Source organism: Dioscorea cayenensis, chromosome 19 (genome assembly GCF_009730915.1).
Source record: "Dioscorea cayenensis subsp. rotundata cultivar TDr96_F1 chromosome 19, TDr96_F1_v2_PseudoChromosome.rev07_lg8_w22 25.fasta, whole genome shotgun sequence".
Classification (NCBI taxonomy): Eukaryota; Viridiplantae; Streptophyta; class Magnoliopsida; order Dioscoreales; family Dioscoreaceae; genus Dioscorea; species Dioscorea cayenensis.
In genome coordinates, this window is record NC_052489.1 from 21,075,313 (window position 1) to 21,092,463 (window position 17,151).

Sequence of the window (17,151 nt, forward strand, 5' to 3'; positions counted from 1 at the left end):
ATTTCACAAATCATTCTAAATCAAAACATATATAACCATAGAAATAAATCGCATGAATTGAATAATTAAATCACATACATGTATCACTTATTCACAAATACGTATAATTATACTGACCGATGTATCATCGATTGTCGATGAACATCAAACGACAAGTAAATATAATGTATACCCTCAACATTATATCCTTATTAAAACACGATAAAAAGAAATACTTAAAAGCAATTATTTTCAAAAATACTAGCCATTAAATAATTATTTTTCAAAATAATAATAATTAATCAATTATTTAAATAATAAGCCACTTCTAACTCAGCTCTGCCTCTGGGCTCCTTCCTGGGCACCGAAACTCCCTCCCAAGACCCGAATAACACCCTAACGAGAATAATATAATAAAAATAAATATCACATTTCAAAGCCCAAAATAAAATACAATAAACAACAATAGACTCTCTGGGATCTACTTTCACTTTAATCCCGTATTAAAACCCACCGTATTATCCAACCTGCTTTCAATCAAGACCCTAAACCAACCTCTTTAGACTTAAACACGCTTAAACCAATCCGAACCAATCTCAATTCCACGCTAACCCAGTTCTCAATCAGCCGAACCAAGCCTTTAATTGCGACCAACCAAACTCAATCAAACTCAAACCAACAACCAACTCAATTTCTTATTCAAAATCCATTAGAATCAACTCTGTTCAAACACCCTTGTGCCCAAATCAACTCAACCCAAAACCCTAGCGACTCAACTTGATCGAGCCAGTTCCTTAACAAATCGATTCAAACTCAACCAAATCGATTTTAACTGTTGATCCCAACCAAATCAATTTTCGTTAAACCCAACAAATCAATTCAACCATCTTCATTAACACCTAATCATCATCATCATCAACTTAATTAATCAAACCAACCCTTAATCGCATGCATCAAAGAATCGTAATCTCTTAACCCCATTCCATTTACGCCATCTCAACCTTATACGAGTTCTCAAAACAATTTACGACTCATCATCTACAATCAATTAAACACGCTCAACCCAAATAAATCTATTTTTCTTCATCAAATCCACCAAATACACACATACATTCAAGTATACCAATAAATAAATCATCACAATACTTTACCAAACAATATCATCCTATTCTCTCCATCACGCCACATGCTCCATCACTCCATCTCTTTGTAACTCACTGCGATCAGAGAATGAGAGAAGCGATGACACGAAGCATGAACACTCAGATCTAGATTTTTCTCCCCGATGAGTTTTTCAGCCAAAATTTGCATTTAGTCCCTCAAAACTTAACTTCTTACAAGTCAGTCCCTGCAAAACTCGACAAATGGTCCCTGAATTATGAAATAGTATTCTCAAAAGGGTCCTTGGAACTATCAAATGGTCCTGAAGTATAACACAATATTTCAAAAAGGTCCCTACTGCCTTACCTTTCAGTCTTGGTTTCAGGAAATATTTTTATATCAATCCTTTTTCTATTCTTTCTTTAACCCAAAAATCTTTTTAAAAACTTTTCTGCACTTAAGTCATCGTACTCGCCCTGGCTTTCACCAATACTCAGTAGAAAATTCTATCTGCATCTGTAGTATCACCTGAATATATTTTCCAAGCGGATATGTAAAAGGTTCGAGTATTCTGATATACATAGACGTCCATAGATAAATGGTCCTCTGTGTATATATATAAATTGAAAACCTAATAAAAGAAAAACATTCAAACTAGGAAGAGCAGGGGATGTTACATTGGATAGCGTGGAGAAAGGGCTAAAGGAATGGATAAGGGTCCTTTGAAGGGATGCAACCTTGGTTTTGATGGAGACTGGGCAGCCAATAAATTAGATGAGATGAGAAGTTATAGCAAATATACAGAGTGGTGCTTTAGCTAACAAATCAAAGTTAGGGGTTCACTTGGTTTGTGTGATCCCTGAGTCATCAAAACCCTATTTATTTTGGGTGTCTCAAGTGTCCCAAATTAATAAATTCTCTTTATCTTATTCATACATCTAACCTTGGTCTTTATATATATACACATGCTCCGCTTTTTGGCATCTTTAATGTGCTAGTCCAATGTTGTTATACTTTCATTTTTAGTGGACTATGAGATACAATTCTTAATAATTATCACTGTTCTAAATGATGTTAATTTGTTTGAAACTAAAATATATATTTTTTTTAAAATAATTAAGATAGTATATGAATAAAATTTTAGATTAATTAATTTTTTTAGTAGTGAATGATGATATTAATATGAGTTATTTAATATGAAACAGATATTTAATTTCACTATTAAATCTTATACCTGTGGAGATTCAGCTAGGAATTATAGATTGTTTCATGATGTTCATATGCCTAGGGATTAAGATTTAAATAATTTGATTTGTGTTAATTAACTAACTTTGAAGGCTGTTGTTAATGCGAATATTTAGTAGGATATAGTTCAACTAATTACATGAACTTTTGTATGGATGCATACTGTTTATTATGTTGCAAAAAGAGCATTCAAAAGAACAACTAAAAGTTGGGACAAGCATTATAGATTCAAAAAGAATAATTCAATAATGTTATTAATGATAAAGAGTTTTACAAGATGGACAAGGATTAATAATCCAAAACAAAGAAGAATATTTGATGGAAGTTTAGAAGTATTTGCCAGTGCTTTGAGAACCAAAACAAAAAATAAAAAGAGGAGAAGATAATGAAGAATAAAGTTGATATAGATGTAAAGATATGAATTGGATTTTAAAAAAAAAATTCAAGTGTCTTCAATCACAAGTTCATCACCTTTTCTTCTGCTTAAAAGAATATTTTTAAGCGGTTGACTAGTTTTCTCTAATCTAATTAATCTAGTTATGTGCATATTTTTACTCTCAAACCCCAAAAACAATAATTTGGTTTTAAGATACACTCAAAGATTATTTATCAAATTAAGTATAAACAAAACTTATAATTAAAAAAGGAATTAAAACAAAAGATAGAGAACAAATTATTGAAGGCTCTTTTTATCATAGAACAAGTTATATAATGACATATTTTGAGGGTTCCACATGCACACTTGACCTCACAAAAGGCAACAACCTAAGCATGGTTTTTCGCAGGGGCATAAATGTAAAAAAAAAAAATTGAAAAAAATAAACACAAACCACCTTTAAAATTTCCAACTTAAGTCAAATGACTTGATTATGATATCTTGTTCACAAGACTGAAACACAAATATGTGTGCTTTGATTAAGAACAAAGAAAAAGACACAAGTGGTCTTATCATGTCCATGCACCATCCTTCCATGGAAAAAAACATGTAAATAGAAGCTTGCACTAAGGGTATTATAGTCTTTTCAAATGACATCCTTCTTTTCAAAATTCTCTTGAGTGGGGTCCAGACTCTCTTGCTCCCCTCCCTCCCTCCCTCTCTGCTCCTCTTGTCTGACGCACCACTGCCCCCTTTCTTTCTCTCTCTCACTAACTTGTGAGCTTGGTGGTGCCTGATACTGCAAGCAAAGCAAACACCCCACACTGTATGTAGATTTATATTTATTATTACTATTATTATTCTTTATTATTCTTTATTTATTTATTTATTTATTTATTTATCAATAGCCTCTAAAAACCTCTTTATCTTCACTCACATAGCCATTGTTTGTAGTGCTTGAAAGCTTAAAGGCTTCATCTTCATCCTTGAAGCCATGGAAGTAGTCATTACCAGTAAGTTTATGACACAATGGTACACTCTTCTTTGTTTGTTTACTTATATTATTGATTATTATTATTATTATTATTATTATTATTATTATTACTGTTATTGTTATTGTTTAATTTATTAAACAAGGGAAGCTTGTTTCAATATTGTTTCTCTTAATTTGTCATAGGTTGATGACAGTTATGATCATCTGCATTGTCTCATGGAGTTTTGTCTTTGAAGAAGTGGGAGCAAACTCTCTCTAGACTACTTCACTGTGTTTGTCTTTGTGTTCTTCTTTGCTTGCTGTTGTCTTGTGTCTTCAATATCTCCAAATTAAGAAAGTAACTGTTCATCAAAACAGTTTGCTAGAGCTTCCTTTTCTCTTTAAAATCTTCATCCCATTTTCCTTCAATCTTCTCCTCCTCCTCCTTCTTCTTATATTTTTATAATATATATATAGGAATAGTTTTTCATTTCATGAGTTGTTGTCCTTTCTCAAGACTACTTTTTGGTCTGAATAAACAAAGGGACTAGCTAGCACAAAGATAGAGAGAGAGAGAGAGAGAGAGAGAGAGAGAGAAAGCATGGATCTTTCTGGTCATGAAGGGGATATCCCCATCCCAATCCCCATAAGCAGCACTTATGGAGGTGGAGGAGTTCAGAACCTTCAAGACAACAATAACAACAACAGCAACAACAATAACAATGGACCTCTCCCACTCACCATTGAAGAGCAGCAGCATCATCATCATCATCATCACCAAAACAAGAAAGGAGTGGTAGTGAAGTACAGAGAGTGTCTAAAGAACCATGCAGCTTCCATAGGAGGGAATGCCACTGATGGATGTGGAGAATTCATGCCAAGTGGAGAAGAAGGCACCATTGAAGCACTCAAATGCTCAGCTTGCAACTGCCACAGAAACTTCCATAGAAAAGAGATTGAAGGTGAGCTCCCTCCTTCTTCCTCCTGTGAATGCTACCACCATTACAGATCAATGAAAGTTGTGAACCATCACCCCCATCACCAGCAGCACCACAAAGGTGTTCTCATCCCAAGACCTTCTCCACATCAAATGATCATGCCCTTAGGAGCTGTTGTTCAAACCTCTGAGTCTGATGACATGGAAGGTGTTCTTGCAAGACCTCCAATTGTCAAAAAAAGGTTCAGAACCAAGTTCACTCCAGAGCAGAAGGAGAAGATGCTCAGTTTTGCTGAAAAGGTTGGATGGAGGCTTCAGAAGCAGGAGGAGAGTGTGGTGCAGCAGTTCTGTCAGGAGATTGGTGTCAAGAGGAGAGTTCTTAAGGTTTGGATGCACAATAACAAGCACAATTTGGCCAAGAAATTGGCTCCTCTTCAGCTCCAGTGATCACCTTCTCATCTTCATCTTCTTCTTCTTCTTCTTCACTGTTCATCTTTCTTTCTTGCTTTTTTACTGTGTTTTTCTTCTAAGTTTTTATATATTCTTGTACTTTTAGTAGTTGTAGTAGTTCTAGTAGTAGTAGTAGTAGTAACCAGTGTAGCTTTGGATTGATAATCTGGTTGATGTTCTTCATTTTAAGATAATTAGAAGTACTGTTTTTTAAGGGTAAATCTATGTGGATTTTTGCTGTCTTTTCACTTGCCTCTCTTTTTCTCTGCTCTTTTTTTTAGGTTCTCACAAGTGGGCTCTATATTGTCAAAATAATTTTCCTTAATAATTCCTTTTTCACTCTTATTATTATTAAGTACTAGATTTTTTAATCATACTCATCAAATACAAAAGTGAGATCTCAGTCCAATTCTTTCTTTCCTTTTTCCTCCTCTTCAAAAAAAAAAAAATGTGAACTAGTAATTTATTATATAAATTAATTATAATTATTTAATTAAATTGCTAGAATTTAGAGAGAGAAAAGAAATTGGAAATGTTATGATGGTGATTGCTGCAAAGGCAAGTCTGCAGGTCTGCATGTTAGATGCCAGATAAGGTTTGCTTGTTGGCAATTGAAATGAAGAGTGCCAACCACCTTACAACAATTGTTTGTGAATTGTAAGGATGGTAATTTATGTCAGTGAATCACCTTACTACTTTTTATTTTATTTTATTTTTTTATCTTCTCATTTTTCCACTGTTTTCATTTCACCTTCCTTCTTTTTGTCTTACCTTTTTTAATTTAACTTTTAATTTTTTTTTTCCTCTCATATACTACAAAATCTCAATTTTGTTTGTTTAATTATTCTATAAATATATTCTTGATAATTAAATTTGGAGTTTACATTGTACAACCAGATAATGTAATCAAGATCTTCTAGACCATACAAAGAGGACAGATATATCATTGTACATATTTTCCACAAAACATTTGAGTACTAAAACTAATCAATTCTAATCCAAAAAATCAAAGTGTATATACACATGATCTTTTAATATGTTACAGATTTATAAATAGAAGGAATAGACTCAATTAAGTCCAGATCTTTCCAGATAACACCAAATTAAAAAGAAAAGAAAAAACAATATTATGTAGGAAATAAACAAGAGTTTGAAAGAGTAATTTAGTAAAATTGAAGTGAAATAATAATAAGAGTAAAAATAACAGGAGAGAAGGAGGTAATTAATTAGGAAGGAGGTTGATGTCACATGAGTTGCACTGCAGGGGAGGTTGGATTTGATTTCATAAATAAAAAGAAAGAAAGAGGTCCAGAATTGAATGCACAATGTAAAAGCATTGGTTATGGATGTCAGCTCACACCCATGACCAATGCATAGCTTCTTTGTCTTTAAGACTCCCCATTTAATGTCTCTTTATTACTCACTATCCCCCACTCTTTTCCACACCCTAACTTAATTCACTCATACACACACACACACACCCCTTCTAACAAACATTATGCCAATTTTTTAACTCATATTTTCAATCATCTTATTATTGTGTTCACTCTTACTATCTAATCTAATGGCAAAACTCTCAACTTTGTTTCCTTATCTTTTGTGTTTTTTTAAAGCATTGACCACTTTTTATTTGAAGAGTTAGTTTTTTGTTAGTCAAAATATACAATTTCATATTTAAATAATTATAAATTTTACTTGGTGCATATAAATGTTTAAAAAATTTAAAATAAACAAATTTAGGAAGATTTTTTTAAAAAAATTTGGATTAGCCACAACTTCATTAAAATCAAAATGAGTAAAAACAAAAAATAAAAAAACAATATAAGTGTCTACAAGAAGTGGGCGCAAACATCAAAAGTATAGAAAAAAAAAAATAAAGAAATATAACAACTAAAAATAATAAAATTTACATAACATAAATATAGAGGATCTCTTTTTTAAATCAAAGTGTATACTCAAGTTTGTAAGCTGGTAATTGAGTTTGAGATCCATTCATTAAAGTTGCACTTGCATGACATAAAAGAGCTAAATAATTAATTATATACCAATTTTTTTTAGTGTAAATGAAATTTTTTTTTTAGTGTAGATGACAAATTTTTAAATTTGTTATAGTCAAGTAGATGAGGTAATTTGTTAATTAGATGCTATAATGATTGACTTATGTGCATTATTTTTAATATTTAATTTATGCACGCAAGGTATACAAAAAATTTAAAATATTTTTCAAGAATAATCAGATGCTCCTCTGGTGAACTTACGTGTGAACAATTTCTCTATAACAACAATGCCAACTCTTATTTAAGTAAGAAGTCCTGTTGAACCCCACCACCAAACAAATGCTTGAGTTGGTAGGAGTTTGCACCTCCTTACCATATATGGACTACATTGGATGCTCTCGTTATAAAAAAAAAATAATTAATGAGGCCAAGATCGGGCTCGGGTCTCGGGCTCTTAGGCACATGCCGTGGGCTCAATTGATCTTGAACTTGGTATTGTTAATCAATTTGGAGTTAGTATTTCAAGATGAACCCAGAATCTAATCCAACCTCGAGCCGACTTATAAGACTCAGTCCAAACCTAGAGCTTGAACTGACCAGAGCTTACCGATGAACACTAAAAACCTCGAGTTTGAGATTTCCGGGCCGGCCAGAGGCCCGGCCCGATGATAACTTAAAACAGTGCATTAATGTTTAGTCATTAGGCTTGCTATTAGTGTTATTATTGCATTCCATGCACATAGATAGACCTGAGAAGACAAACCAATGCTGGTTCCATGTGCGCATGCGTGATAGTTGTTCTAAATGGTTTGTTTCTTCATTGCTTAAAGATTAATTATAAACCATGAACAATGTATAATTATTTAGGGTTTAGGAATTTAGGGTTTGGGTTGTAGGTGAAGTTGAGGTACTAAATGATGTTTCTGAGATCCCTAATTCTTTATCACAAATTGCCAAAGATTCTTCTAAAAGTGATTGGAGACCAACACTGATCATGAGGTTAACAGAGAGAAACTCATGCTGACAAACAACCACCAGAGTAAATATGAGGGACATATAATGTTTGGACATTATATGGAAATTAAATATTCACAATTAATATGAACTAGTGAATCATGAATACGTAGGAGACAGTGAATTCAATGTATAAAGTTTTTCAAATGAAAGAAAAAATAAATTGAGCAAAAATGAACTCAATTAAAAAATGATAACTTGTTTGAATTGTGGGAAAAATCAAAGGAAAGAACACACTATAACACGCGTGCATTTAGTTCCCTGTTACTTATCAGGTGAAAGCATGATTAAAGCTTTTTTAATCATAGTTAAAAAAAAAGTATTAGCGAACTCAAGTATCTGACAGCTAAAATCAGTAACAAATTAAAAAAGATTTAGCATGATTGAAGCAATCCTGTAGAAATAATAATTCATCATCAATATATTCATCAAAATTGGAGGAATTTGGATGCAAGTGATCATCAATCATATATCTCTATTGAAAATACCAAAGGGAATGAAACAAACATATTTGTGGAATTTGTTGTTATATATTAATTAAGAAGATGCTGCTTTATATTCAAGGAGGGTACAAGTTCATTTAGCAATGTCGTCAGTTATTGACAGAAATAATTAATTTGAAGGTTCTAATTTTGATCAATTTATCTTTTTCTGTAACAAGATTAATTTTGATACAAATTCACTTGATTTGAAGCCGACATAAAGCATGCGACTTTAGTTGCTTTTATCACTCAAGTAAAAGACGAGTTTGGTTTATCATGCCAAGAATACTATAGGGTTGTGAAGAATCACACATTCCTCGATGATTGCTATTTGGAATATTGTATATATAGGCTATACGTTATCTAGGAACGTCCTTGGTTATTAACTCTAGAGATGTTCCTATCACAACCATAGGATTCCTTATCAGATGGTTGTGATTTTTTTTTCAGTTTTCCCCTAATCTATTTTCATGTTTACACAAAATACTCCGCACTGCAAGGCCATGCGACCCTGTGCTCACTAGTCCTTCACTACTCACTTTCTCTCAGTACGGTGTCATAAGTTGACTCATTCTAACGACCTCTACCTGATCGATGAGCTCCCTGAGACCAACTATGGTGCTAACTGTCACTGTTCTTTGGGAGGGATTGATTTCGATGTTGGTGTTGACGAGCTTGATTTTGAGATTGGGGTCGAGACGGGTTGCGACTATTGAAGATGTCATATATAGGAAAAGGGGTAATGCTTACAGCCGTTAGATGATGTGGCTGGAACATTCCTAGATTTTAAACCTAAGAACGCCCCTAAATGACTGGGCCTCATATATATATATCCTTATCAAACTTGTAATTAAAGTTAGGTATCATTTGTGAAATAATCGAAAGAAAATTATTTTTTGGCTAGCTCAGTGAAAAGTCATGTGCGCATTAGTGGGGCAACTCCCTTCACCATCAATATTGTAGCAATGATGTGCAATACTGTATAGTATTATTTAGGTGCACTACAGTATCTTCTTATCCTTTGACAACCTCCTTGTTGAACGGTGCTTGTGCGCCTTTGTCAATATATATATATCAAAAGTTTATTTGATTTTAATTTTATTTATTTATTTTTAAAATAAGTGGATAAACCACGATTGATTAGAAAGAAAGAAAGAATTTTATTTAAATTTTAGTGTAGTGTTTGAAATTCTTTATTTCAAAATTATATTTAGAACAGCTTATCTCGAGGCCGTCGTAATGATCATACAAAACTAATGGTACAAACACCCACGAGATCATGAATCATCCACCATCCATTTCTCCTACTTATATATTACTCCATATATATAGGTGTGAGTGTCTGCGTGCGCGCATGTAAGTGCTCAATCAATATCTATCTATCAATCTATCTTACTCTCTCCATTCTGAAATACTAAAAGTTATTTTAAGAAAAAAAAATTATTCTAGAATAGTTGTCGTTTTATAATATCAAGGTAATATTTATTTGTTTTTTTTTTAATTTTATTCATTTTTAATTTCCTAAGTTATATGGTTCCAAAAGAATGATAGTTTAATAATTTGGTTGATTTTTATAATAAAATTTAAAAATTTTAATATTATCTTTAATTCTTGTACAACATCTTTAAATAACATGTATTTTGAGATAGAGAAAGTACAATCTCGCGGTTATTGTCATATCTAAAGTTGAGCACCATGAATCAAAACCCATCAACATTTTTTTGTCTCCTAATTAAGTCTTTCCAACGTGAAGGAGCAATTGATGTAAGGAATGCCCAAAGCATCATCTGAAGTTAGAATTGAAAGGCAGCAGTGTGAGAGGGAAATCACTAGGGGAAGCCAACATATTCGTAGAAGAAGAAGAGCAAGCGAAAGTGAGGCTTGCAGTCAATATATCAAGAAAGAGGGCGAGAAAAAGTGGAAGCCAAACATAATATTAGAAGAAGGGTAAAATAAAATTAAAGGCAACTAAATATTAGAAGAATGACTAAGAGAAAGTGAAAGTCGACTTAATATTGAAAAGCTTTGCAGTCGAAAATAGAGGGAAAGCAAGAATGTATTTTGAAACTTTGGTATTCCGATGTGTGGATGAAGCAAAAACGTTTGAACTAAAATGACACCAAAGAGAATATATCAGCACTGTATCAATAATAATGACAAAGACATATGGGACAAGACAACAAGATCAATATACAAGAGTTCATTAGATTAAATTGGCTTGGGAAACTGTTTTCTCGGTTTTTTTTTTTCTTTTTAAATTTTGAAAGTTGTTAGTGGTTTCATTTAATAAATCTTTTTTATTTAAAACGAAAGGTAAAAAGTGGAACCCCGTTGATCACCATTGGATGGATATATGCAGCTCCTATCTTATTGATGAAAACATGAATAAAATAAGTTTTTATATAACTTTCCTAAACTACGTGGATGCCAACTATCAGCATCCAAGAATCTTAGCAATTGTAACGATAAACTGGAAAAAGGTGGGGTTTGCTCTTAAAGGTTTAGGGCTTAGGAGTTGAGATTTAATCAGAGTTTAAGGTTTTGGTTTTAGAATTTTTGGTATAGAGTTTTAATTTATAATATTTGAGTTTAAAATTTTATGGTTTTAAATAGAGTTTTAATGTTTTATAATTTTTAAAATTTAGGTATTTATATGGTTTGAATTAGAAATTTATAGAAAAAAAAACTATTTGTTTAATATGTAAATATAACATCTCTATTGTATAAGTGAACATCTCTTGTATCATATTAAAGATGATTTATTTTAAATCTAATAAAGTCTAATTTTCTAAAGATGCAGAGATTCCGACCAGATCCTATGCCACATGCTCTAACCTTATTTGATTATTCAATATATATGTGATATAAGATTATGATTTTTTATTAATGAAAATTGCTATCAAATGGCATTTATAAGAAAACCCTAATATTTACATTAGTTGTTTGAAGTAAGATTAGCTGCTTTAGAGGATTTTGTGCTTATTAAATCTCTATAAGATAATCATAACTTATCACATATATTCTTATGTTTACATGCCTAATCCTTTTAAAAATTTCAAATAAAATTATTGGCGTAGATAATTTATAAATTTGCTAACTCTAATAAAATTAGAAAAATTTCTGACACTTAATCGATTACTTCTCACGAATTTATCAAAAGCCTTCTTAATTAATCAAGATCTCATGTATTATATTACGAAACATATCCCACATTGCATATTAGAGACGATTTATCCTTAGAACTAGTAAGGACTAATTTTTTAAAGAGGTAGAGATCTCAAATAAAACCTATGTTACATTTTCTAACCTTATCTTATTATTATGTAAATATGTGATATAAGATTATGATTTTTTATAAAGGAAAATTGCTATCGAATGAGAAACCCCTAATATTTATATCCGTTGTTTGAGGCTATTCTCCTAATCTATAATTGCTATCATAGAGTAGGATTTTTTTACTTGTGAAATCTGTAAGAGGCAACCCTAATCAATCTCATATTTTCATGAGAAATATCAATAAAATTATTGACTTAATTTAATTATTTGTTAACCCTAATAAGATTAGTTAGAAGAATTTTCAACACCTAATCTATAACTTCTCAATTTATATATATAATTAATTGTTAACTAGATTATGCTTTTCAATTGCATCATATTCATTATCTACATTTTTTTTTTTTGATAAATATGGCAAGTGTGTTTACAATCAGGGTCTTACGCACGGGCCGACAATTTGATTGTAAGAGGTTTAGGCTACACGACCACACCCACAACGGGGGATCCATTATCACTACTACATTTAACTAGACTTGAACTCGGACTCTTAATTCCCCACCCCAACACCTTATGCAATGGGGTCAATGCTGGTCGGTTTTGAATCTTTTGGCAAATGATCTGCATTATTAGATGTATTTAATTTTTGTTATGTTTTATTCATGAGGAAATTTTAAATTAGTTCATTAAAAGGTCAATGTCAATATCAGTTACAATTATGTTATAATTTTTACAAAATAGGTTCATTGGCATCCACGTAATTCTTTTTCTCTTATATTTAGAAGAAAAAAAAAATTAATTTTCCTTTATTATCAAAACTCTAAATCGAAACCCTTAATAGTAAAAGATATAAACCGAAAACCCTATTTTAAAACTAAATCACAAACCCCTGTAAAACCGCAATTTAAGATTTAGGGCTTAGAGTTTAATATTTAAGATTTGAGTTTTTAAAATTGTAGGTATAAGATTCTCTAATATTTGGAATTAATATTTTAAGATTTTAAATATCATTTTAACATATTTTATAATTTTTAAAATTCTAAGATTTATTTAAACAGTTTAAATTTAAAATTTATATATAAAAAAAAATGATCTGATATGATGACTTGGAGGACAATTAATTTGGAAACTTATTCGATAAAACTAGTACGTAAGTTTAACATCGCTCATTATTATTATTATTATTATTATTATTATTATTATTATTATTTGAGAAGTGCAACTCCAACGCTCTCCCAGGCTTCCTCACACATAACATAATGAACTTCCTCCGCAGTCACGCCAGTCAAATTGTCTGGGTCCTTTCTTTCCCTTGCCAACATTCTCCTCTCCTTATCAGGTCACCACTCTCTGCATTTACTCTTTCCTGCTTTGCCCCCCTTGCGATGGCAAGCGGGGGTCAACCTCCTTCTCCTTCCGTGCTTAGCAAGACATGGGCTGATGTTGCGGCTGCGACTCAACGAAACCCTTCGTCTCCATTAGTGGAAGGCCCTGTTCTCAGTAAACTGAAAGCTAACACTTCGGAGTTCATCCGGGTGGACCAAGACACTTTTGCTAGGGCAAGGATGAGGTTCCAGTCGGCACTCTATGGGAAGTTCTTTGGGAGGTCTCCTCCATTTGAACAAGTGAAGGAGATCCTTTCTGAAAAATGGGCGGATATTGGATCTTTCCATATCTCCGACTTGCCGAACGGATACCTTCTGGTCCGGTGTGCTAATCAAGAAGCGATGAATCGTCTGTTGTTTGAGGGTCCGTGGGCGGTCAATGGCATTGTCCTACAGTTAGCACCTTGGCAGCCGTTTTTCGAACCAGCTTTCACAAAATTATCCACAGCGGCTATCTGGGTCCAACTGCACAACCTTCCCGTCGAGTTTTGGGATGGGGAGTCGCTTGAATCAATAGCGACTATATTTGGTCGTTTGCTTAAGATTGACGATGTTACTTTCTCTCTATCTAGGTCGAAGTACGCTAGAATCTGCGTAGAAGTCGACCTCGCAAAGCCTCTGAAGCAAGGGTTCTGGCTCGGCGATGAAGATCATCGTGTTTTTGTCGTCGTGCTTTATGAGCGTTTGCCGACCTTTTGTTACAAATGTGGGCTCGTCGGTCACGGGTCTAACACTTGCAAACGCCAGAGCTCTGGTGGCTCGGATCATCCCTCTCCACCCCATTGTAGTGGTTCGAATGACCGACAATGGAAGGCGGTCAGGGAGGAGTCTGACCCCATGAGCGATGGCGGGGGGGCAAGTTTGGATCAAAGACCGGAGCCTGATAACGAGAGCATTGAGATTGCTGCGGAGCTCTCAAACTCAAACTCAGACTATGGGCCGTGGATGTTGGTTTCGAGGAGACGAGGTCGCGGTGGTGGACGTGGTGGCACCGCCGGTCTCGGTAGTTCGGGATCACGTGCGGTGCATACGCCCTCACGTGACGTTGGCTCCTCTCTACCCAACGTCTCAAAACCAAGGTCTAGTGTTGCATGGGCGACGCGTGGCGGTAGCTCGTCGCGAGGCAGGGGTGGCTCAGTCTCGTTCAGGGCCCACGCCTCCAAAGGAATTAATGAAGAAACGGCTCTTTTTCCTAAAAAGGTTTCTATTCCACTGCCCCAAGAAATTCACCCTGACAATGTGCCTTCTTTGATTCATGAGCCAGAAAGGGGCACGTCTCTAGAGATTCGTCTTGATTCGGCTCCCAAGGAAAGTTTGGCTTTAGTGGACTCGACTAGTTCCAAGGGGTCGGTACCTTCTGACACCTCCACTAAGTCGTCTTCGCCCATCTCGTCTAAGGGCAAGGATGTGATAGTTTCGAATGGTAAAGGGGTTCTCGTCCCGAGGGGTAAGGCAGTGTGTGATTCGATGCCTCAAGAACCTCAAGACTCCTTCCCAATCCTCAAAACCTCAGAGAACTTAGCTGAAGGATTAGAGGAAGGAGGTTTTCCGGAAGGCCATCGGATGGTAGTTGATAAAGTTGCCATGGCTCTCCAACAATCGTTCCATGGTTCTGATACCCCTGACCAACTTATGAGTGACTCTGAAGAAAATGATGGGTGCTCGTCTGAGAGTGAAGAATCTTTGGATTCTATGGAGCCGGAAGATACTATGACTCTTACTCAGTATCAAAGCAACCATAGAAAGGAAACCCTGTCCAGAAAGAGCGTACAGTCTCCGATGTCATCCCAAAAGAAGGGAAGAGTGGTTATAGAAAAGGGAGTGCTCTGAGCTTTGCTTCGTCTCTTCCTTTTTCTTTCATACTGCACTTTGTCTTATTTTTCTTAATGCGAGTCTTCTTGGATCGTTTTTTCTCTGCTATTAATCTGGTTTACCATGTTTGCAGAACCGACCAAACTTATCTCTTGGAACTGTCGGGGTGTCTCAAGTCGGGATACCATTTCTAGGATTCTATATCTCTTAAAAAAGTTTAACCCTATTATGTTTTGTTTAGTGGAAACCAGGGCTAATGATGATAGGCTTCAGAGGTTTTGCGCTAAACTTAATTCCCAGTGGAGGTGGGCGGCGATTTTGGCGGAGGGGTACTCAGGTGGGATCATCACAATTTGGAATAGTAAGATTGGGTCTGTTACCCCTCTGGTAAGGTCTCGATTTGCTCTTCATCTAGTAGTTACATCGGCCCAGTCCAAGGATTGGCTTATTTCCGTTGTTTATAACTCTACTTCCATTCATGCTCAACGTCTTCTCTGGTATGAACTCTCTGGCCTTAATTGTTTGAATGTTCCATGGATTATCATGGGTGATTTTAATGCAGTTAAGTCTCATGAGGAACATCGTGGTGGTACTAATTACTATTATAGCAGAAAGGCCTCTGCTTTCTCTGAGTTTATTGCTACTAATAACTTACTAGATGTGAATTTTGTAGGTTCTCAGTACACCTGGTGCAACAATCAACAGGGTTTAGCGAGGCGTTGGGCTCGTTTGGACCGCTGTCTGGTTAATCCGGTTTGGTCTAATTACTTTGATGCGTGCTTAATAACCCATTTGCCGAGATTTCTTTCTGACCACTCTCCCTTATTGCTCTCTGTTTTACCTCGAGAAGTTAATAAAAGAAAACCTTTTCGCTTCGAGAATTATTGGCTAGAGCTTGTAGGTTGTCATGATATAGTTAGAGAGGCTTGGAATTTTTCCCCTCACTCTAATCCAATGCATGCTGTCTCCCATCTTATTTCTCGCACTAGACACAGGCTTTTGAAGTGGAAGGCAATGGGTTTGCACTCAATTGATTATAATATTGACAAACTGGAGTCTTCTATTTTAGAAGCTGAAGCGAAGGATGGCTTGGGAGATGGTATCGATTTTTCCCCTCATTCGCTTTCTATCATGTATAACAATCTCTCAGCTCTTCATAGACAGAATAACACTAAGTGGGCTCAACGTGCCAGACTTATGTGGGTCCAGAATGGTGACAATAACTCTTCTTTTTTCTTTAACTCTGTTCGTTTCCGTAATCACTATAACCTGATTACCAATATCACTGATTCTAACGGTACTTTGTTTACTGATCAACCGAGTATCACACGGACCTTTATGAGTTTTTTCTCAGATCTATGGAGTGATCCGAATGGTTGCTTTACTCAGGATATCATTAATTTGATTCCGGATGATCTTCCTAAAGTGTCTTCTAGTGAGGGAGAAGACTTAATAAAAGATGTCTCCAAACAAGAAGTCTTTGATGCTCTGCAGTCTCTGCCAACTGGTAAAAGTCCGGGCCCTGATGGGTTCAATGCAGAATTCTATCGCTTCTATTGGAGTGAGGTTGGTGATTCTTTATTCTCTGCGGTCAGGTATTTCTTTTCTCATGCTATTATGCCTTCCACTTGGGGTAGAACTTATATTGCCTTAATCCCTAAAATTCCTAACCCCAAGTGCCCTGCGGACTTTCGCCCTATTTCCTTGTGTAATGTATGCTACAAGATCATTTCGAAAATCCTTGCTAATCGCTTAAGAAATATCCTGCCTAATCTAATTGGTAAAGAGCAAAGTGGTTTTGTTAATGGCCGTACTCCCTTTGATAATATCATCACTCTTCAGGAGGTTGCCCATTCGATTGATAACGATCACTACCCCCCTAGGATGTTGGTTAAGTTAGATATAGCTAAAGCTTATGACACCTTGAGTTGGTCTGCAATTCTTGCTACTCTCACTAAAATGGGGTTCCCTGGCAGGTGGGTTAATTGGATTAAAACTTGCATCAGCAAGGTTTCCTATGCTTTATTGATTAACAAGTCCCCCTCTCCTTGGTTTTCGCCTAGTCGAGGTATCCGTCAAGGGGATCCCCTCTCCTCTTACCTTTATATCCTGGTTGCCCAGAACCTT

General features: G+C 34.9%; 1 protein-coding gene across 1 annotated transcript; it reads left to right on the forward strand.

Annotated features, from left to right (window-relative positions):
- The first annotated feature begins 3,408 nt into the window (after positions 1 to 3,408).
- Positions 3,409 to 5,210, forward strand: LOC120283692 (zinc-finger homeodomain protein 4-like). Its single transcript, XM_039290408.1, has 3 exons — positions 3,409 to 3,527; positions 3,656 to 3,714; positions 3,879 to 5,210. The coding sequence occupies exon 3, from the start codon at positions 4,276 to 4,278 to the stop codon at positions 5,056 to 5,058; it is 783 nt and encodes a 260-aa protein (XP_039146342.1). The 5' UTR covers positions 3,409 to 3,527; positions 3,656 to 3,714; positions 3,879 to 4,275; the 3' UTR covers positions 5,059 to 5,210.
- Positions 5,211 to 17,151: the final 11,941 nt, after the last annotated feature.

Bases quoted from the DNA above. Each gene is read 5' to 3' on its own strand.
- LOC120283692 (XM_039290408.1), top strand. From the start codon at position 4,276: ATGGATCTTTCTGGTCATGAAGGGGATATCCCCATCCCAATCCCCATA.